Genomic DNA, 23,610 nt, shown 5'->3' with positions numbered 1-23,610 from the left:
TTACTAAACTGTCAGTTAAGTGTCAAGTCGCTCGATATAGACAACTTCACACCTTATTCTACAATGTTTAATTCATGATCAACATTTTTAAATTTAATTTTTTTAAATTTAACACTTTTAAATTTAATTTTTTTTTGTGTTAATGTTTGGCTTATATAGTTTCCTATCAAAAATATTTTTGAAGGTCAATGTTGTTTACATCTTTAAAGACGTATCATTTTGTATGTTACCCAACAGATATTAATTTTAAGTGCTTAGTGATATGTTGATGGTGTAACTTTTCCAATAAATAAATAAATAAATGAATGAATGAATGAATGAATGAATGAATGAATGAATGAATGAATGAATGAATGAATGAATGAATAAATAAATAAATAAACATCCTCCTGCTCTTATCCCAATTTACTTGGGGTCGGCGCAGCATTTCTTCTTCTTCTATACTTTTATCTTCAATTGTTCTCAAATGTCATTAATTTCATTGTGTCTGTTATTTAATACATAACATATAGGTAAAGCAACTTCGTTCTAACTGGGTGTCCCACGATACATCTAGTTTCAAACAAACAAAGTAAACTTTTATCTATTCGCTTGGTGGTAGGACTTCGTGCAAGCCCGCCTTGATAGGTACCAGTCACTCATATATTCAACAGCCAAACAGAAATATTTAAATAAATATTGGACAACATCACATACATAACTCTGATCCCGATGTAAGTAGCTAAAGCACTTGTGTTATGGAAGATCAGAAGTAACGACGGTACAAACACTCAGACCCGAGACGACATAGAAATTAATGAACTTTTTCTACATAGAATCGAACCCTCGGAGTGGCCATGAAAACCGGTGTACATACTACTCGACCACGGAGGTCGTCAAAGTATTGTTGTGTTCCGGTTTGAAGGGTGAGCCAGTATAACTACAAGCACAAGGGACATAACATCTTAGTTCCCAAGATTGAAAGCGAATTGGCGATGCAAGGACTTATTGTGATCATAAAAAAGTTACCACAGAGTCTATGGTATTATCTCGGTAATAATTGTCTATGAATCACCATTATTTCGTTTATCTTGATATTAATATAATTGACAGGTCAGCGAGGTGGTCCTGGAGCCATACAACGCAACGCTCTCCGTCCACCAGCTCGTTGAGAATACAGACATGACGTTCTGCATCGACAACGAAGCTCTCTATAACATTTGCTTCAGGACACTACGTCTGAGCAGTCCAGGGTACGGAGACTTGAATCACTTGATATCGGTAAGTTGTTTTTTTTTTTTAAATATATTCCCGACAAATTACTTCAGTTTGCTGCAACTCGCCACTAGATGGCGGTGTAGATCAAACAAAATATACTTAATTCAATTTGACTTTCATAACAATTTTGAATCTAATTTAACACAACTGTATTAAATCTAAATCTGCCACCGATTTGTAATGTAGATACTGAAACGAACCGGCAAGTAACTCTTAAGTTATTTTCCAACATTAGAGATAGAAAGTTATGTCAGTTAAATACAATCATTAATTCGACGTTAAATTAATATTTTCAGCTCACAATGTCGGGAGTGACCACGTGTTTGCGGTTCCCGGGACAGCTGAACGCCGATCTGAGGAAGTTGGCCGTCAATATGGTCCCATTCCCGAGACTGCACTTCTTCATGCCTGGTTAGTTTTATTATCACAGAAATTAGTCACATAGATTCCTCACGATGATTTCCTTCACCGGGTACGATATAAACACTACCGCTTTACTAGTGTGTGTGTGTGTACTGTGCAAATGTTGGCCACTATTCTCGATGCAATCTCAGCTTTGACAGACTACCTAGCATACTATATCCTGTTCAAGTCAGCTTGATCTTTTTGACAGACGATCAATAGACAATCTATATAACAGATGGGACGATGGAATGCGTAATTAAAATTGGAAATCAATATTTTTCTTAAAAGATTTGAACAGGGTATAGAAACTATGACAGCATATCAATAATTAAAGTTTGTTAATAATAAAAATTGTCTTACATACTAATCTAAAACTAGTGGATCTCCCGCGAATCTTCGCGATTGTTCTAGAGATTTCTTAAGAATTTCGAAACCTATGACAGGTTTTGTTTTGACTTCATTTCATTTGCGAAACCTTTTTTGGAATGAAAATTTTAATGTCAATTAGATTATATTAGTTCAGTTAGAATTGGAGTTTGTCGCTCTCTAACCAGCCAGTAACTTTCATCGGCTCTCTAAAATTAATTCTTTATTAAATTCTTAAAATTCAGTAAATTGCAATCGAGAATCCTCGTTAATTTTGTGCACATCTATTGGAGCTGGAGGGCTGGAGCTCTTCAAAATGGGACCATAACTGTTTTTTTGTGTGCAGCCTTCGTCCCCTAAACACTGGGACAAAAATCGGCTAACGCTATTAATATATAAAATAGTTAGGACTAGTACAGTCAGTACAGCCCGCTCTCATATCAAAAACATTTTCAAAAAAGTTTAGCATCAATAGCGCAATGATTCCGGGACGTCTAGGGAGTGATAAGCTTAGTAACATAAGTAACATAAAAACATAATCAGCCTGTAAATTTCCCACTGCTGGGCTAAGGCCTCCTCTCCCGTTGAGGAGAAGGTATGGAGCATATTCCACCACGCTGCTCCAATGCGGGTTGGTGGAATACACATGTGGCAGAATTTCGTTGAAATTAGACACATGCAGGTTTCCTCACGATGTTTCCCTTCACCGCCGAGCACGAGATGAATTATAAACACAAATTAAGCACATGAAAATTCAGCGGTGCCTGCCTGGGTTTGAACCCGAAATCATCGGTTAAGATGCACGCGTTCTAACCACTGGGCCATCTCGGCTCTTAAGTAACATAAGTGATAAGCTTAAAAGGCCCCTCCTTAATTAGGAATATTAGGATTACCTTAGTTAATTTGGATCATGTGGCTATTATTTAAAAAAAAAAACAGCTGTACTGATAAATGACACCAAAGTTAAGATTATGTATGTCTGTGTATGTGTGTGTTATGTAACTCGTAATAAACTGATTATTTAGACTTTTATAATGTGATGTATTTGCACAGGCTTCGCACCTTTGACCGCGAGGAACTCCTTCAGCTTCCGCGCACAGACCGTCCCAGAGTTAATGACACAGGTAACTCTTTCTATTGTTAAAACTTTACATTACATTAGCAGCCTGTAAATTTCCCACTGCTGGGCTAAGGCCTCCTCTCTCTTTGATGAGAAGGTTTGCAGCATATTCCACCACGCTGCTCCAATGCGGGTCGTTAAAACGTCGTAAGCGTCGGGAATTTCATGGCGCTTACGCTTTTAATGCAAAGTAACAATATTTCATCTCTATCTAAAAACTAAACTAGACTCTTTTCAATAGTCTAATCTACTTTAATTGTTCACTAAAAAGTGTAAATTTTTATTCTTTGCGAATGTAATATTTTGGAAAATCCCGCCAAAACTAGCAATTGTTTCTACACAGATAATAAAAATCATTCCGTTTATAATTCGATTAACAAATTAACAATCGTAATAATTATTTTAATCGTAATTATTATTTTATATTTATAAATAATAATTATTTATAATTATTATTTACAAATATAAAATTATTATTATGATACATGAGACTTAAGTAACATTTTATATTGCCCAAAGGTGTCCGCCAGCACAGACTCGTAATTTTACGCAATAGGCTATTTGACAATGCGAAAAACAAAGTGTCAATTATTGTAATCAGTATATATTATGAGTTTAAAAATGGTTATTTATCAACGAAAGTTGAAAATAATAATCAATTTATTCAAAAATCCATAAATAAAAATGCATCTTTTTTAAACATTTGTCACGTGACACAAAACGCTCCTGGTTGGTCGGGTTTATGATGACGTCACTTGCTCGTTAACCTCGTTTGCCCACTGTATGTGGATTAAATGTGCCACAGATTACAATACAGGCAAGCGACGTCACCGACCCCATTGCAGCGCCATATTGTCAAAGTAGCGTTTTCGCGCGCTTTTTAAATATTCAATTTTTAATTTGATATTTTCAGCAAATATTTACTAGAATTAAGAAGCACAACTTTTTCAACTAAATAATATAAAATGGATATTGAAAACAGTCAAATAGCCTGTTTATCAGATCACGGACCCTATTATTTTGGAAGTTACGCAAAACATGATACGATTGATCATTTTAATATGAGTATATAATATTATATTATATTCACAGATGTTCAACCCTGGTAATATGATGACGGCTTGCGATCCTCGTCACGGTAGATATTTGACAGTGGCCACCATGTTCAGAGGCCAGATGTCCATGAAGGAGGTCGACGATCAAATACTAGCGATACAGAATAAGAATTCGAGGTAAGTATTCTGTTAGACGAAGTCGAAACTCACCGCGGCAAACATTAACTTTTTTTTAAATATATCGGTTGGCGGACGAGGCCTCCTGATGGTAAGTGATAACCACCGCCGATAGACAATGACGCTGTAAAAAATATTAACCATTCCTTACATCGCCAAAGCGCCACCAACCTTGAGAAATTAGATGTTACGTCCCTTGTGCCTGTTGTTACACTGGCTCACTCACCCTTCAAACCGGATCACAACAATACTGAGTACTGCTGTTTGGCGGTAGAATATCTGATGAGTGGGTGGTACCTACCCAGACGGGCTTACACAAAGCCCTACTACCAAGTAACATTATAAATAGTAAATTACCGTACTTTTTTTTCTCATATTTAATTGATTATTATTGATAAAAACCGCATTAAACTTAGCGTAGACGGACCGTCTTCTAGTCTTATTAATATAGATTGAAATCATAATATTCCGTTTATTATTACAGCTATTTCGTGGAATGGATTCCGAATAACCTCAAAGTGTCCGTCTGTGACGTCCCGCCGAGAGGACTCAAAATGTCCGCGACCTTTGTCGGAAACTCGACCGCCATTCAGGAGATATTTAAACGGATATCCGAACAATTCACAGCCATGTTCAAGAGACGGGTGAGTTTAAAAAAAAATAGTAAATTTTGCAATAGTTGAAACCAACATTGACAGTTGATGTGATATTGGTCGAGTTTTAAATAATCTGTGGTATTCATTATGAATTCCTAAACAAAATGACGTTTTAAATGTCAGCGAAGATCTTAAAGGAACTTTGGAAGTAAAAGAAAATTAAGAAAAAATAAATAAAATATTGTATTATTAACAAAACTAATTTACTTTTAATAAACTTATTACATTAATATAAAATAATAATTAATTAATGACAAAATACTTTAATCAATTTCTGGTTTGCGAATATTATTACAAAAACAGTTTAACAATGATATGCCTGACAAATGAATTTAAAAGACGTCTGTCAGTTTGACGTAAGACGTTCGAAAAGTTATACCAATTCTTATAGTATTATAAATACAGATATATTAAACAAGATATATTTCTAGTATACAATATAGTAGAGCTACTAGTAAATGTCGCATGAAATATGTAAATTTAAGGTTTTATTTTTTCTCCTGCCAGTGGTATATACTTGATGTATACAGACTGGTTTATCCTAGATAAAAAGGAAAAAAAAACTCTCGCAATGACTAAAAATGACCGTCGTGGATTTAATGTTACTGATGTCATTTTGAATAAGTTCCTAGTTGTTATACATTTTTGGAGAGCTAAGAAAATGGTTTAGTTTTTAAGGCATTTTTGTGGACAAAAAATAAAAAATATATTGAAATAATATCTTTTTCCATCTCGCATTTTTTAATTTGGACCGATAATTATTGTTTGAATATTGAAGAATATCCAGTGTATATTCGTTTTTATAAATCAGAAGAAAAAAATAGATTTTAGTTGATAGTATTTAAAAAAAAAAAATTTGAATTTGCATTTTTGACTTATTTTGAAAAAATCTAAAAAACGTAATATTATCGCAAATAGTTACCCCTAAACGGGAATACCTCGAATTACCAATAACCCTGTATACATCGTAATGTCACGCAGACTGCGTCTATCATTCGAACTTTGAAATGTTGAGATTTGTAAAAAAATCGTTTTGGTAAAACATTACATATATTGATTTTTATTATTTAAATATCGGCAGGCTTTCCTCCACTGGTACACCGGCGAGGGTATGGACGAAATGGAGTTCACAGAAGCCGCTAGCAACATGAGCGACTTAATATCAGAATACCAGCAGTATCAGGTGATTATTTCTTTCAATTTTATATTGTACTTGTTTACTTTTACCTATAGCACAAAAACCGTTACCCCTAATTTTACCCCCTCGATTGGTGAATAAAATCTTTCCCCTGTACTAAAACTGTATCCGTACCAAATGTCATCTAAATCGGTTCAGCGTTCATGATATTAGTAAAGATTACAGTTGAGGAGGTTATGCTATTATTTTTTAAAATATATATTTTACAGGCAAAGAATAATAATTGTTTCAACACATTAGCTACACTAGCGATTTAGTAACTGATAAACAATTTATTCTATGACACTACGAATGTAACAATTATTAAAAACTGCAACATTGTCTATGTACAAATTTAATTGTCTTTGGTTTGTGTTTCTTATTAAGTTTTAATAACACGACAGACTGTATGAGTAGACGAGTGCGCTTTAATTATTTTCAAAACCAGATTATATTGTTTAAATATGTTATATTTTCATATTAATATTCAAATTCTAATTATAAAAGTCTATAATTGATAAACTAGTTGTTACAATAATTCCGGATTGGCGCCTAAATAATTTTTGGGTTAGTTATCAGAGTATATGTTCTTTTTTTTCTTTTTTGTAACATGTCAAAGATATCGTACCATCCAGCCTCGTAACTTTAACAGTTATTTTGTTAAGTTAACCTTTAAATATTGACACCATTGTCATTAACAAAATTTTTTATAGGATGCTCATGTAGATGATGAAGAAGTCGGCTTTGATGAAGAGGAAGAGGAGGAGGAAGAGCCAAATTTCACAGACACCAAAGAAATTTTGCATTAATGTTGCCCGTTTGTAAATAATAAATAAATTACATTTGAAGTTACTACGTAGGTGTTATGATAATATCGTTATAAATAAATGACATTACTCCAAAATCAAATTTAGTTTTTTTTCTCTTTTTCTTCCTTCCTTCCTAATCCTTATTTAAAAATACTCTAATAAATTAAGAAATATTTAATTGTATGTTTTGTTTATGTTAATATTCATATACCATATTAACATAGTCGATTTTATGGAAGGAAATTATATGTAACTGACTACAGCTGAAATTATGGAATGGACTTTTAGTATGACGTTATACCCAATTTAATTGTAAAGTTTATGACTGTTTCCTTTCGAGCTCCTAAGAGTGTCTATATATAAATAAGCAATAATTCAGTTCATCTTTCTCTTCTGTTCGTCAATTATTTTCCTTTTTATGTTTGCTTCGTAACTATTACGACAAATTACACTACGAACTTGCAGAACAGTTGATACTTCAAAATTTGCACTGCAGATTTTTGCGTACACGTACAATTTACGTTAGAGATTACTTCTTCTTAATTCTTCTAAACTTTTATCCTAAGGAAGTCTTACACTAATTTATATATATGTATATATAAATATAAACTAAAATTTTTCCATGCATACTTAAACCTTCTTAGTAATTTCTACGTGGTGGCGAGGCTTTGTGCAAGCCCGTCAGGTTAGATACCACCCACTCATATGATATTCTACCGCCAAACCATTTAGTTTGTTATGTTCCGGTTTGATCCAGCGAGTCAGTGTACACTACAGGCACAAGGAATATAACATCTCAGCTCCCAAAGTTGGCGGCGCTTTGGTGATATAAGGAATGGTTAATATATCTACAGCGTCAATTTCTATGGCCGGTGACCACTTACCATCAGGTGGCCAGTCCGTCTACCTATTAAATCAAAAAAATGTTTAGCTTTGTGCTGTCAATAAAAAAAAAACTAAATATTTGAATAATCTGAATTTGTAACTATTTTTTTTTTCCATTATTTGTATTTCACCGAATTTCAAATAAAACGACGCTAGGATAAATTTTATATAGAAATCCTATTAAATGAAAACACGACTGTATTAAAAATCATTTTATTATTACGAATATTATGTCAATAAATACAATTATAGAATATTAATAATTTAATTAGAAGTCACTCATATACAAAGCATCTTTTATAATAACATGTCTTTTTTTATTCGAAAAAATAAACTTTTTGTCTATTGTGAGTATAGACAAGCATTAATTTTTAACTTCAGTTCAAAAATGTACAAAACACAATTCGTATAAAATAAAAATAAAAAATACTTCAGAAATGTTTATGTAATAAAAAATGTTCCATTTCAATAAAAAAATGTTTTTAATAAGAACCAATTATAAAATTGTGATTATTTATAAATACAAAATTCACTTGGAAATCATTTCGAGGCAATGATCACCCATCCAAGTTCGACCGCACCAAGTGACGCTTAACTCAGCGTTAAACTATATTTTCAAATTGTAATATATCGGTTTATCGTCTATGATATTGTTCATGTCGCCCATTTTAGGGTCACAATTCGGCCACATCGGCTGAGCTATGTCCATCTCGCTCACACCCACCGGAACTTGACCCATCTGACCCTGTAAACGTAGAAAAAGTTAATAAATTGTTTTTAATGTTTGTAAATGTTCACCCGAAGACGTAGTGAGTACCGCTCGTTTTCTAGCGGTTTCTGCACTCGTTATCAGTGAGTCCTATACCCAAATTAATGGGGGGTAACGCTTAAATGCGTTTTTCTAGTATGATACCATCACAGGGTTGGTGAAAACACAGGTAATATTTTATCACGAAACGAACAGATTATATCATCAACAGAGGTTTAGCAGGGGCATGGCAACCTAAGGCTTGAACCCAGGAACTTGGAATCTGCGGCTTTATAAGGTAGCAACAAGAGCTAACGCGATAAAAAATATGTCGGTCTATCAACGAAATCCAGCATCAGTGTATCCTGTACTCACAGGCCTGTCCGCCCGCCGCTTCCCCCGGGCCCGCTTGGGCCAGGGCTTCTTCAGGTGCACGTACGTGATGTGTGCGCGCTTCTCGCTCGCGTGCTTGAAGCACTTCCCGCACATCTCACACTTGAACGGCTTCAGGCCGGTGTGGATCTGTAACGTTAATAATATTTTAATATTATGTACAAAGGAAACATTAAAATACGTTTTTTTTATGAATAATTTTTAATTTACAGTTATTTTAATGATAAACGTAGAATGTACTCAGACAGACCCTCGCACAAGCGTAGACAGCAACCATATGAATTGAACGCGAGGGCGCGGTACTCACGAACATGTGTCGCTGTCGGTTGCTGTGCGTGCTGAAGCTCTTCCCGCACAGCGCGCACACGAAGGCGGCGCGTCTGGGCGCGTGCACACGTCTGTGCGCGACGAGCCGCTGCCGCATGCGGAACGCCTTCCCGCACGACTCGCACGCGAAGGGCCGCTCGCCCGTGTGCACCCAGCGGTGGTCCTTCAGCAGCGCGTAGCTCTGGGGGGGGCACGGTTGGCACTTAGTTAATTTTTTAACATTTAACTCCTTATCCTGAAGGCTAGTGATCACCACCACTCGCAGATACTGATACAATAATAAATATGGATCAATAAATTTGTCAGTAGAAATTAATGATTGGGTTGTACTAAAACGAACGACCTTGAGCCGTATCCTACGAAAAGTTGGAATTGTCGTTCGGAATATCAATATATTTCTAAGATAGACTTGTACTAACTTGAAACATTCTCCCGCACACCTCGCACATGCAAGGCGACTTCATCGAGGGATATTTCGTTCGGTTCTTATCCGGGTGCATCCGTCTGAAGTGTCCGTGGTACGCCCTCGAGTCTTCTAGTTGGAGACCGCACTGGAAACACACATTACAACCGCTTAGACAAAAATATCTATACGTATAATAAAATCGGAGTGTCTGTTTGTAACATTAAAATAACAGCTTTTTACTAAATGCATATGTATGTATACACGGTACATATACCAAGACAACATCGTTTTCAAATTTGTCTGTCTGTCTGTTTATTCCGGCTAATCTCTGGACCGGCTCGACCGATTCTGACGGGACTTTCACTGGCAGATAGCTTATGTAATAAGGAGTAACTTAGGCTAAAACGATAACTTTTTCGTTAAATTCAAACGCTCAGCTAGTTAATTAGTAAACATTTAAACCAAGAAAAAGCCTTTCCCTCTCTCCCTCTCTCTCCGTCTCTTTCTATTGTATACGGTTTGTTATAATTTTAGGATTTTAATTATAACTCCACATGTCAACTATGATACCTCAGTTACACATTTCCAGTCGCGTTCAAATTTAATCTTTAAAATTCGTTAACCCATATCAACGCGTTCGCAATAAAACAACCCTTATATTGATATATATTTTTTTCTATTATCAAGCAAGTCAAGGTAACTGGCATCGACATGGCCACATACCTGACAACCGAGTAGTTTGTCAAGGCAAAGAATAGGTAACCCAACGGCTGCACACTTCATCCGTTTGATACTTTAAGTCAGGGTAAAAATTTTGCTTATTATCTTGATGTTGCAACATTAAATTAAAATTCATTTATTTTAACAACAATTAAAAATAGTCTGTCGAGGATTCGTTGATGGACCCATTCTTGACATATATTCCAATATACTAAAATTCTTATAAAATATGTTTCAAATCAAATCAAATCAAAAATCTTTATTCAATATAGAAGTGTTTACACTTGCTTATTGATTGTCAAAAATCTACCACCGGTTCGGAATTTAGCACCTCGGACCTGAGAAGAACCGGCGAAAGAAACTCAGCGGGATATATATATATGTCGCAGCGTCAGATAATTAAATACTTTGATTGTAATCTCTAAGTTTTGAGATTTGATTCTGGATGGCCAGTGAAGTCAATAACTCTTTGTAACGTTAGAAAAACATAAAATGTCAGTTGTCAAGAAGGATAAGACAGATGTGGTCGCGGCCAATGAAATATTGTAAAAATCAATATACGACAATCCAGCCATCGATTTGTTGTATTATTTGTGAATATGTATGACGAAGATGATGACCCCGAACCAAACAATATTGCCGGCTCGCCGTTATATATATATATATATATTTTTAAACCATTATTATATACAATGATAATTGTATTTTGTTTCAATATATTATCTGCTCGGTGAAGGTCGCTTCAGGTTCGGATCTTCTACTGTTACGATAATTTCATAACTAAATACCTGTTCACACGGTATCGGGCCCTCGGCCTTCCTCATCTGACTTGGATACATTTTCTTCTTCTCATCGTCGTCGTCTCCGTCTTCTATACTTCTCTTCTTCTCTCTTACGATACGAGATCTACCTTTTCTCATCTTGTTAGATTCTTTCGAATCGCTGAAACGAACGTACGTACATTGAAAATTTAAAACTATCGAAAATCTCCGCGTTTCCCTTCTATAATACGCACGTATCATAAACATAAACCTTCCCCTTGAATCGCTCTGTTTATTGACGAAAACCGCATCAAAATGCGTCACATAGTTAAAAAATATTCAAGCGAACGGAGCGGGAAGCGACTTTGTTTCATAGTACGAGAAAATCGATCAGAGCCATCTATCGTCGCCGAAGGCAAACTTACGAGTCACTCGTGTTGTGGCGCGCGGACACGTGCTGGTGCCTCCTGTACGCCTCCTGCGACAGGAACCTCACGTTGCACAAGTCGCACAGCGGACCGTCCTCGGGTATCTGAGATATGTAAATATTTATTTATTTCGGCTATTTCGAAACGCGCAACTGAAAACGTACTAAACAAATCTTATACGTTAATAGCGTAAGACGACTTCCGTGTCAGTGATTATGGGACGATGGCTGCACGTAAATGATCGGTTATGGTCTCATTTTGATGAGCTCCAGCCGTGGATGTGCAGAAAAATTAAGAGGATTCTTGATTACGAAAATAAAGTTACTGGCCGTTTAGAGAGTGGCGCTACGGCTGTATGAGATAAAAAAATGAAAAACGTAAACAAAATTAAAGTAAATTGTTATCGACGAACTCCAATTCAAACTGAACTAATGTACACTATTTGATATTAAAATTTCATTTAAATGAGGTTTCAACATTTGGCGCCAAATATAGATAAGTATCTAAACTCCTTTTATTTTTTTTTATGGCGTTTATTGGTGGACGAGCATATGGGCCACCTGATGGTAAGTAGTCACCACCGCCCATAGACAAAGGCGCTGTAAGAAATATTAACCATTCCTTACATCACCTATGCGCCACCAACATTGGGAACTAAGATGTTATGTCCCTTGTGCCTGTGATTACACTGGCTCACTCACCCTTCAAACCGGAACACAACAATACTGAGTACTGCTGTTTGGTGGTAGAATACCTGATGAGTGGGTGGTACCTACCCAGACGGGCTTGCACAAAGCCCTACCACCAAGTAAAATCTTTTGAATAAACGCGATATTTTGCGGGAGACCCTCTAGTATTGTTTAAGTCACCTGTCCGTCATCGAGACGATGTTTGAGTTTCTTGTGCAGTTCGATTCCTTTCTCGCTGACGAAGGAGTACCCGCACAGCGCACACACAAAGTCCGACGGGTGCTTTATACGGATGTGACCCATGTAAGTTGTGAATTTACTGTAACATAAAATAAAACCATTGTCAGTAATTAAAAAGGGGGTTAATCTATGTTTAGTATATGTTTTGGGGGGAGCAGACTTTGATAACACCTTACTTTTTTTTTTAATTTTTTTTTTATTTATTTGTTACCACAATTTACATAGCATATTTAAGGTTGGGTCTCTCTAGTGAGCATGATTCATACTCGTGTCAGAGGGACCCACTTTTCCATAACATGTTGTGTTATATGAGCAACCAAAGAATAAACATACTTTTAATTAATATAAATAAAAAGAACAAAGAAAATAAAGTAAAATCAAATAAAAAAAAAAAAAACAAAAAAAATATAACTGAACTTAATAATTATCACAAAGTGCAAGTGTTTTTTGTGATTCAAGTGTGTGTGTGTGTGTATGAATGTGTGTGCGTGTGTATAAGTGAGTGTATAAATCATTGATGACCTTACAACATATAACATAATCAACAACAGATAAACGTACCTCCTGTACGTACACGCACGTTAACACATGTGTCCGTACAAACTAAACTCAAATTTCTTATTGGTTGACAAAACTCTACCGTCGGTTCGGAAAGAAAAACCTCAGAAATGAGAAGAACCGGCGAAAGAAACTTAGGGAGACATATATTTTTCATCAGAGATTCGTGATAACAATGATAAATTATATAGTTAAGTGATAACTTCATACGGGTTACGGCGCCAGTCTGTTTGTCTTCCCTTTCTGTTACGCAAACGTCCAATATTAAATAGTTCAACTTAGAATGGTTTATGTTATCACTTCTGTCGGCCTGAGGCTATCTTTTCCCAAAGCATGCTTTCATCTATAAAATATTCTTTTGATTTAACTTAAAAAACTCGTCACCCCCACGTGCAACTGGGGGGAGACCCGCCGGTACCTAGGACGCCGATTGTACTCCGGTACACCGCAATACAAATACCCACTGAAAAACCAGCGGTACCATCACGCTTTCGTACGCTACCGTGACGCTCCGTCTAAAACCCACAATCTTGAACTGAGATTGACCGGTTCGAACCATAAGATTCTGGTACTCACACAAACTCATCCTGACAGTGCGGACACTGGTACTTCGTCCCCTTGTGCCACCTCTCGTGTAGTCTAGCTGTCTGTCTGTAAGAGAAAAGATACATCACACCCTGTCCCTGTAACTGTACTATATGTTACGTAACTTGGAATTTGGCAGGTAGGTATAGTATGTACCTCCGCTAAGAACGGATTTTACGAAACTCCCTAAGGGGGTGGAACGGGATTTGGAAGTTTGTGTTTTGTAAAATTTCGCGCGAGTAAGCCCGCAGGTTCATCTAGTAAATAGATAAAACTCACCGGTGCGTCGTGACGTACGGGCACTGGTTGCAGCTGAAGCGCTGCGTGTGGTGCGCCGTGATGTGCTTCCGCAACGCGTGCGGGTGCTTGAAGTGCGTCTTGCAGATGTCGCACTCGAACTCGCCGCATTGCTGGAGGATAACACACACACACATAAACAAGACGCAAATCTTAGTAACAAGCTCCTCTCGTTTGCACACACACATTCAGTCATAACAGTTTATTATGTGTGACAATGTCAGTTACTCAGCAGTGGAACGTTAAAAGACTGTCAATTTATAGGAAAATATTTTCATAATTCTGACAAGTGCCCGGGCAGGTTTAGCCCTAGTTAAATTTTATATCGTGATTTTGTTATTTAGTTCACCAATATGTTCCGTCATAAACGTAAAACTAGACCACAAAAGCAGGTCAACTGTTGGCACCTCGCACCAGCGAACCCGAAATAGGAACCGCTGATTTTTAATCCAACTCTGTTTTTTTTGGTCCTTCGAGCCGGATTCGGACCTACGCATTAAAAACCTATATCAATAATTCCGTCGCAGATCTACGATAGACCCGATCGAAACCTATCCACATTTAAAGACCTTTAAGAAACAATTATATTTAGTCAAAGACATATATTCGCTAAATTCGTACAATCGAGATACTTCGATATTAAATCCATGAAAGTTAACAAAATAACATTGACGAGTGCGTTGATGTGAAAGTGTTCCAAATATGAATTTCGAAATTAAACTTCAACTTTACATAACATAAACATAATCAGCCTGTAAATTTCCCACTGCTGGGCTAAGGCCTCCTCTCCCGTTGAGGAGAAGGTATGGAGCATATTCCACCACGCTGCTCCAATGCGGGTTGGTGGAATACACATGTGGCAGAATTTCGTTGAAATTACACACATGCAGGTTTCCTCGCGATGTTTTCCTTCACCGCCGAGCACGAGATGAATTATAAACACAAATTAAGCACATGTAAACTCAGCGGTGCCTGCCTGGGTTTGAACCCGAAATCATCGGTTAAGATGCACGCGTTCTAACCACTGGGCCATCTCGGCTGCAACTTCAACTTTAACTTCTACAAAAAAGTGATATGTTATATGAAACGTAAAAAATGAACCGTATATGTTCAGCGTTATTTACTTCACCCGAGCGAAGCCGGGCTTACATCTAGTATATCAAACGACTCACATTCGTATGCCGCGTCATGTGTCCATTATACGCCGTCTCGTCCAAAAAACCTTTAAAACACTCCGTACACTTAAACATCGAATTCTTATAATTGGACGAATCTCGTCTCTTGTGAATTTCAGCAACTTGTTCATCGAAAGTGAGATCAGTTATCGTGAACAGAGTTTCGTTCAGATCATCGTTCAGAAACGGCTTCCGTCGCCTATCTATCTTTGGCTCCGTTTTATCTTTTATCTTCTTCCTTACTTTCTTCTCTTTCGTTTTAATCTTCTTCGCCTTCTTCCTTTGCGTCTCCAGCGGCAGACTGTCGTCTGTTGAATAGTTTGGAACTACGAAGTTGGCGTCGTCGTCTACGTCATCACCGTTAACGATCTCATCTCTCGCTTCGGTGAAAACTTCATTCGTGTATATTTCTTCGTCTCTCTCGCTCTTCACGTCTAAATCTTCAATATCAGCTTCCTGTATGGGATTTTTGTCCGTCTGTTCGTCTTGATCTTCCGTGTACTGTATGTACAGATCGCAGTGGTCCGGACCGAATGTTTTTTTTATCAAATCGGATGTTAATTGGTTCTGCTCTCGGTTTATAGTTTTTATATTATGTATGGTTAGCTGAAAATAGATTTTGTATTATTAACGGCTCGTCTCGCGGCGGTTTTACAACGAGACACACCAAACAAAACCACGCACGGAAAAATATTGGTGTTTTTTAATAATTCAACGTATCGGTATCTTTCTCATAACATATCCAGGGCCGGATTTGGAGGTCTGGTTACCCTGGGGCAACAGAGAAGTGGGGACCCCTAGATATTTTTTATAATTTAATTTCTGACAGTATGGTTCGTTCATAATTTAATTACTCTTTGCAACAGTAACTTTTAAAACATATCTAAACATATATTACAATAAAATTCTTAACTCGTCGGAACCTTTATTGTGGGGCCCTCTCTTGTGGAGGCCCCATGGCAGTTGCCCCGGTTGCCCTCCCCTAAATCCGGCCCCTGAAGATATCCACTGATAGTATACTTACAATATCTTGCTTTTTAACTAATTCTAAGAGCAACATGTTTGCTCTTAAGCTTTTTGACCTCAATTTATCACAATTCAACAATCTCTTTGAGCAATCCGCACACAGCGTCTGCGGTAGATCTTCACCGGATAACTGTAATAGACAAAATACGGTTTAGTTGGTGGTAGGGCTTCGTGCTATCCCGTCTGGTTAGGTACCGTAGGACGCTTCACTCAGATTATTCATATTTCTAGTTAGACTGTCAAAGCTGAGAACATCATCATCCTCCAGCCCTTATCCCAATTTTACTCGGGGTCGGCGCAGCATGTCACCTTCCATACTTCTCTGTCGGACGTCATCTCACAAGTAACATTCTTTCTAACCATATCGTCTTTCACACAATCCATCCATCGTTTCTTGGGTCGTCCCCTACCTCTATATCCATCCACGTCCATGCTCAAAACCTTTCTCACAACATGGTCCCCTGTCAAAGCTGAGAACGTTACGAAAAAAAATAGCGACCAACACTTGTACAGTGAGCCGAGATGGCCCAGTGGTTAGAACGCGTGCATCTTAACCGATGATTTCGGGTTCAAACCCAGGCAGGCACCACTGAATTTACATGTGCTTAATTTGTTTATAATTCATCTCGTGCTCGGCGGTGAAGGAAAACATCGTGAGGAAACCTGCATGTGTCTAATTTCAACGAAATTCTGCCACATGTGTATTCCACCAACCCGCATTGGAGCAGCGTGGTGGAATATGCTCCATACCTTCTCCTCAACGGGAGTGGAGGCCTTAGCCCAGCAGTGGGAAATTTACAGGCTGATTATGTATGTATGTATGATTATCTTTCGCCGGTTCTTCTCAGGTCAGAGTATTTTCATTTCCGAACCGGTGTTAGTGTTTAATTTGACAATAAATAAATAAGGGGTTTTCCAATAGGGACTTGACAATTTTGAATTTAGATTGTGAACTAAACTTTTCACTTAACATCGAACTGTCACTGTCAATTTATACAGTAGACATAACATTTTCATCATAGTTAAGTACACGAACGAACAACGCCTGCAAATCATAAAAAATTACTACAGAAATTCATAGTCGGTGGCCGCTACTTTAAGAGCGTTAACTCCGATAAATGAAAAAATCATATTTTCCGAGTCATGGAAAATTGGTTCCAACGAATCGACCGCTGCCAGTTCCATACATAAATGAACTTCAACCCGATTAGAAAGTTTTTGAAATATCTTAAATGGTTTTCATTTTTATTTTGAAAAAAACTTGTCAAGTCCTTATTGGAAAACCCGTCATAATGCTTCTATATTGAATAAAGGAATTTCATTCGATCTGTTTAGTACAATTCTGTAAAATGTCAAAATACAAAAGTGCTTCTAAAGCCTATTTGTATAAAGTTTCTATACTAGTGGATCTCCAGCGAAACTTCGCGTTTATTCAAAAGTTTTTATAGGAATTTCGAAACCTATGACAGGTTTTGTTTTGATTTCATTTCATTGTAAACTGCAAATCACTCATCTCCATTTGGCGCCAAAATTATGTAATCTTATTCAAATGAAATCTTTAATGTCAAATAGTATCCATTAGTTCGGTTAGAATTGGAGTTTGTCGAAAATTAATTTCTTGTTAAATTGTAACTATTAAGTAAATTGCAATCAAGAATGCTCTTTAATTTTCTGCACATCTATTGGAGCTGGAGGGCTGGATATCTTCAAAATGAGACCATATAACAATAGTATTTTTTCATATACAGCAGCCTGTAAATTTCCCACTGCTGGAGCATATTCCACCACGCTGCTCCAATGCGAGTTGGTGGAATACACATGTGGCAGAATTTCGTTGAAATTAGACACACGCAGATTTCCTCACGATGTTTTCCCTCATCGAGCACGAGATGAATTATAAACACAAATTAAGCACATGAAAATTCAGGTTTGAAACCGAATTCATCGGTTAAGATGCACGCGTTCTAACCACTGGGCCATCTCGGCTCTTAAACGTAAGAGGAAGTGTATTCTTTAGTGTGATGCCACTACTGTCCTTAGATCACTAGCTCTAGTTAGGTTTACGGCACGTGACGTCACCTGCTCGTCGTCAGGCGACGTCGGCCGGCGGCGCACTTTCCTCGAGCGGCCTCAACCTAACAATAGTATATTATACACAAATAATATCACTCACCGTAACACCGGTTAGATTTTCATAGGCCTTGTCCAACTTGTACATCCTCATGGGATACAGCTTCGAATCCACGCTGAGGCATATTCTGCATATCTAGAATTTTTTTTTTTTAACATAATGTTTAAATGTTTGTAATATTTATAAAAAATTAAATAGATATATTATACTAATTGCCGGCTGCGGTTTCTCTTGGATTTAAGGGGGTTCGTTGTCAGGTGTTAGGCATAAAAAAAGAGCCTACGTCCTTATTTGGGGTTCAAGCTTGCTTCATAAAAATTTCATCAAATTCGATTCAGTAGTTTAGCATTTAAGAGCAACAGACGAACAGTTTTAAGAGGTCAGATGAGATTTTTTTTTGTCTTTTTATATGAAAAATATTTCCTGGAACCTCTTCGCATCTCAACACGCCGAGTCTCGATCCCATCATCATCATCATCCACTCATCAGACACACAGACACACAGAAAACATCACCAAAATCGGTTCAGCCATTTAGTAATTGTGATATACACACACAGAAGAATTACATAAACTAGGTAATCATAGAGATCCATTGAACGGCGAGTTTATTGTTGTTTTTTCTATATTTTGAAGTGATACTTCTTATTGGAAGTAAACTGCTTCGTTACGTAACGCGTTACGGCGTCAGTCTGTCTGGCTTCCCTTCCTCTTACGCATACGGCAGCGGTACGCATGCAATAATGATACTAATAATGTTCATACACAAAGTAAATATTCAAGAATTGTGACTAAGAATAAAACATACTCCATAATCAATAAAATATTTCATTAATAAACAACCTCTCCTTACGTTATCATATTAGTAATCATAAAATTTAATTAATAACCTAATCTTCTCTCAAGTTAAACGTTTCAATATAAATAGTTCAAGTTAGATTAGTTTAAGTTAACACTTCTGTCGTCCCGAGACGAACACATTTTTTTTTTTTAATTACTATCGCTTACCTTCGAACTGGCTGATTCACCGATTTCACAGCTTGAAGTATCCTAAAAAAAATAAAAACAATTTATTTTAAATTACTGTGACAATTGTGTCTCTAAGATACGGTTATACATACAGGTCTTGCAACAATACTAATACTAGGGAGCGACTTCACTGTTGAAGGAAATTGCAGAAGGCGCAGAGATCGATACATTTTTCAAATTAAAAGTCGCCATACATTTATATACAGGGTTATTGGTAATTCGACGTATTCCCGTTAGGAGATAATAGGGGTGACTATTTGCGAGAATTTTAACCCCCCATATCCATTACGCATTTTTCAAAATAAGTCAAAAATGCAACTTCAAAAATTTATTAACAAAAAAAGGATCAAATAAAATCATTTCTTTTTCTTCTGATTTACAAAAACGAATAAATACTGGTTATTTGTCAGTATTAAAACAATAATTATCGGTCCAAATGTAAAAATTCGAGACGGAAAACGACATTATTTAATATATTTTTTTGATAACTAAAAATATCGCAAACAGTCACCACTGTCATTTAACGGGATGACGTCGAATTACCAATAACCCTGTATATAAATTAGCTTGATTACTAACTAATGTCCTTCCTTGAATTTCAAGCTTGATTCGGTTCAGTGTTTTTTTTTATTAAATTGCAACAAAAATACAGACAGATTAACTTTCGCTGTATAATATTAGTATAGAATATATACAATATATGACCATATATAATATACCTTTCAAATGTTTTATTTTTAAATAGATATTGATGTAGACATAATATATATAACAAAAAAAATGTTTCAGAGTTCAATGCCTTCTCTTTGTCGCACCGGGTTTTCTCGTTCGCGACGCTAAACCTAATCCTAAGAAATCCAGAATTGCTAAACCTAATCCTAAGTTCAGACGTCAGATCAATTTTGGACAATGGTTTCTAGAGAAACCAGTATGCAATATCTCTTCATATAAAATGTTAGATAAAACCGTATCATTCCTAAATATATCCTCCTGTCAAATGTTCTATACAATGGGACTACAGGTTAAAAAAATATACCTGAGGCTCAGAATTCGCCTTACATTACTTATATTAACGAATTATGACTTTTTTTTTTTTTTCAGTCTCGTGAACAAGACATTCGTAGATAATGTCGAAATATCGAGCTCCACCAAATAAAAATAAAAAACATGGTAAATATCCCGTTTTAAATACTGTTAGAATTATGAATTATTTGTTACATTACAAGTAGGGTCATAAAAACACTTTTGAATCATCGTATCACAGTGTTGAATTTAATGTAAAACTACTACAAGTTCCGAAAGTAGATTCTACCGAGATGTGAGCGAGAACGCGTACATCTTAACCGATAATTGCGGTTTCAAACCCAGGCAAGCACCAATGAATTTTCATGTACTTAATTTGTGTTTATAATTCATCTCGTGAAGGAAAACGTCGTAAGTAAAACTGCATGTGCCTAATTTGAATGTGGTGGAATATGCTCCAGACTTTCTCAAAGGAAGAGGAGGCCTTAGACCAGCTGTGGGACATTTAAAGGCTGTTAATGTTGTAATGTTGAACCAGCAAAGACCTCAGTAGTTACTATTTTCCAACATTTTAATTGCAGAATATATCTGTTAAACACAATAAAATTTTTAAATATCCAGCCAAGAAAATAAATACGAAATCCATACTTAGTTAGCCTTAGTTTATATAACCAAGTAAATAAAATATTTCTATATTTTATTATATATATGCATACTTGTATCACAATTGGTACAGCTCCAGTCCTCACTTTCCTCAATCCACTCTTAGTTTCATAGAGATCATCACAGAGAAAGTGCTCCGAGCACACAGCGCTCCTCTCTCTGGGCGACCATGTGTCCTTTCCCACGGCTCTTAACCACGAAGCACGAAGAGCTGGTTCCGTTGGAAAGCTAAAATGTTTTAGAATGCTCTATTATTTGTTTAATACAAATTATATTCATCATCGAGATAGGTTAAAATTAATATCTAGACGTGGTCTTGTGCTTTACTTTCTTAGATGTAAGATCGTATATTTCTTTAATATATATAACGGTAGGTGGACAAGCAAATTGACCACATAGACAATGACACTAAGAAATATTAACCATTCCTTACACTGCCAATGCACTACCAACATTGGGAATTAAGATATTATATTCCTTGTGCCTGTAGTTGCACTGGTTCACTCACCCTTCAAACTAGAACACAATAACACTGAATACTTATTTGGAGGTAAAATATCTGATAAGTGTGTGGTGTAAAGACCCAACACCAAGTTAAGATCACAATATTGTTTAAATTAAAAAAAAAAAAACATTTTTAATTTCAGAATGTTATCGATGTGTAATTTTGATACTGGATATGACATAGATTTATGAAAAATATTTTATTGGCTTCAGATTTGATTACAGATATTTAATTATTGCAGAATATCTGATGGTTTTGGATAGTTTCAACTATGAATATAATATTGTATAGATAATGCAAAAGAGAAAACTATAAAATTATAATTTGTCTTTATTTGTTGGGTATTATTTGTTATTAGATATTATCACAGAAAAAAAAAAAAAATCTACTACTCTCTTTAAGAGTAACACTCTCTCTTTAAGTGGTTTGTTATTGATTTTTATTTTAAATATTCAATATCTTATAGTTTCTATTAAGGTTACGGAGTTCCATGACATCCCTGTTTAATAGTAGAAATAGTTATTTAGTATTTTATTAGTTCAAGAAATTATATAAATCGGTATGAAAGAGTGAAGTATACTTATTAATGGATTGTGTTCTTGTTGGAAATATATATTTAAGGAATTTAAGAAAGAATAAAAAGTTTCAACATAGTTAAAATATGTATACTATAGTAGATGTTGTGATAACTCTCTTCAGGAGAAATTTATTAAAAAAAAACTGTCATTCTATATACGCAAAATATGATTATGATATAAATACGTTATTCGATTTGAAGTAATTTAAAAAAAAATGAGATTTTTTTTTTCAATAGTAAAACTGGTGTACAAGGACGAACTTTAGTAATAAACTGTAATGAGTATAAACAAATCAACATTAAAAATAGAGCGATTTAATTTAAGACAATAATTTTTAACATATGCGAGGTACTTACACGTGAAATGTTATTCCTTGAGATTTAGAAATATGTCTAGAGTCATTTTTACAGGAAGGCGCGCAGCACCGCATTTTGAAAACACTTTTTCTCGAGTTTTCAAAGATACGATTCTTTTAACAATCCGTCAAAATTCCGCAAACATTATATTTTGTCATCAATAAACAATTTTATAAATTAAACGTGGTGTGTTATTGAATATAAACAGAGAGTTCGGTTTAATAGCCATTTAAAGTTATTGATAATAATCAAATTGTATTTGTATTTCACAAAATACAGTAATTTACAAAAATTACAACAGAGAATTCACGTCTGTCAATATGTACTTCACCGACAAATTATAACAAATATATTACACGATTCATTCAAAGATAATAGTTAAATCGTGACTTTTGTCTTTATCTCTCTCAGACACATAATAACGTCTTTAAAGAAAAAGAGACAAAAATTCAAAGGGGTAAATTTTTATTTGGATGGTTAACAAAACAATATAACATAACTATAGAAACGAAGTTATAGTCTTTCCTTTTCTGGCAAAGGATTTATTGTATTTTTGGAAAGGAATAACAAATGATGTTGACAGCAATAGTTATATCGATATATATTGTGACGGACGAGATGATAGACTTCTTATAAAGCCGGTTATACACAACAGAAGACAGGGTGTTTCACGTTTGAAGACTGCTAATCATTGCTCTCTATTGTTTGCTAGTATCTGCTAACAGGGATAAGATAGGTACATACTAAAATCATCATCAAATCATCGTGTTTGGATACTAATATTTTTAGAAAAATTACTTGTTAACTATAACAACAAGAGAAATAACGTATAAACATTAGTTAAGACAATACCTATTGTGGATTGGTATTTATCTTAGGTTGAGAACAAGAAAATAATAATTTATGCAAAGGTCGATGACTTCACGTATACCATAATACGACTTAAAACATACCATATGACTTATAAAGAAAAAGTTTAAAAGTAGTAGACATTGTTTTTAAATAGTACAATTGGATGTATTTATATAAATATTCAAAAATGCATCGATTTGTTTGCAGAACTATT

At 35.6% G+C, this 23,610-nt stretch overlaps 2 protein-coding genes across 3 annotated transcripts in view; one reads left to right on the top strand and one right to left on the bottom strand.

The window, feature by feature from the left end:
* LOC113391424 (tubulin beta chain-like) overlaps positions 1 to 7,122 on the top strand; it is a 119,343-nt gene extending 112,221 nt beyond the window's left edge. For both annotated transcript variants that reach the window (XM_064220139.1, XM_026627386.2), the window contains 7 exons: positions 1,093 to 1,260; positions 1,554 to 1,668; positions 3,082 to 3,152; positions 4,241 to 4,380; positions 4,865 to 5,024; positions 6,118 to 6,219; positions 6,927 to 7,122. In XM_064220139.1, the coding sequence (XP_064076209.1) occupies positions 1,093 to 1,260; positions 1,554 to 1,668; positions 3,082 to 3,152; positions 4,241 to 4,380; positions 4,865 to 5,024; positions 6,118 to 6,219; positions 6,927 to 7,022 (852 nt within the window). In that variant the 3' untranslated portion in view covers positions 7,023 to 7,122. The remainder of the gene's footprint in view (positions 1 to 1,092; positions 1,261 to 1,553; positions 1,669 to 3,081; positions 3,153 to 4,240; positions 4,381 to 4,864; positions 5,025 to 6,117; positions 6,220 to 6,926) is intronic.
* Positions 7,123 to 8,419: 1,297 nt separating this feature from the next.
* LOC113391421 (zinc finger protein 737-like) lies at positions 8,420 to 23,106 on the bottom strand. The gene is made up of 15 exons (XM_026627383.2): positions 22,545 to 23,106; positions 21,159 to 21,333; positions 19,399 to 19,440; positions 18,434 to 18,526; positions 16,259 to 16,390; positions 15,232 to 15,840; positions 14,042 to 14,172; positions 13,754 to 13,828; positions 12,560 to 12,698; positions 11,688 to 11,794; positions 11,290 to 11,443; positions 9,795 to 9,926; positions 9,356 to 9,556; positions 9,031 to 9,177; positions 8,420 to 8,652 (listed from the first exon to the last, which is right to left on the bottom strand). Exons 1-15 carry the CDS (start codon positions 22,616 to 22,618, stop codon positions 8,515 to 8,517), a joined length of 2,349 nt encoding a protein of 782 aa, XP_026483168.2. The 5' UTR covers positions 22,619 to 23,106; the 3' UTR covers positions 8,420 to 8,514.
* Between the last annotated feature and the right edge of the window lie 504 nt (positions 23,107 to 23,610).

This window comes from Vanessa tameamea, chromosome 31 (genome assembly GCF_037043105.1).
Source record: "Vanessa tameamea isolate UH-Manoa-2023 chromosome 31, ilVanTame1 primary haplotype, whole genome shotgun sequence".
Taxonomy (NCBI): Eukaryota; Metazoa; Arthropoda; class Insecta; order Lepidoptera; family Nymphalidae; genus Vanessa; species Vanessa tameamea.
The sequence above is the reverse complement of the archived record's forward strand: the minus strand, read 5'-3'. Positions and strand labels throughout refer to the sequence as shown.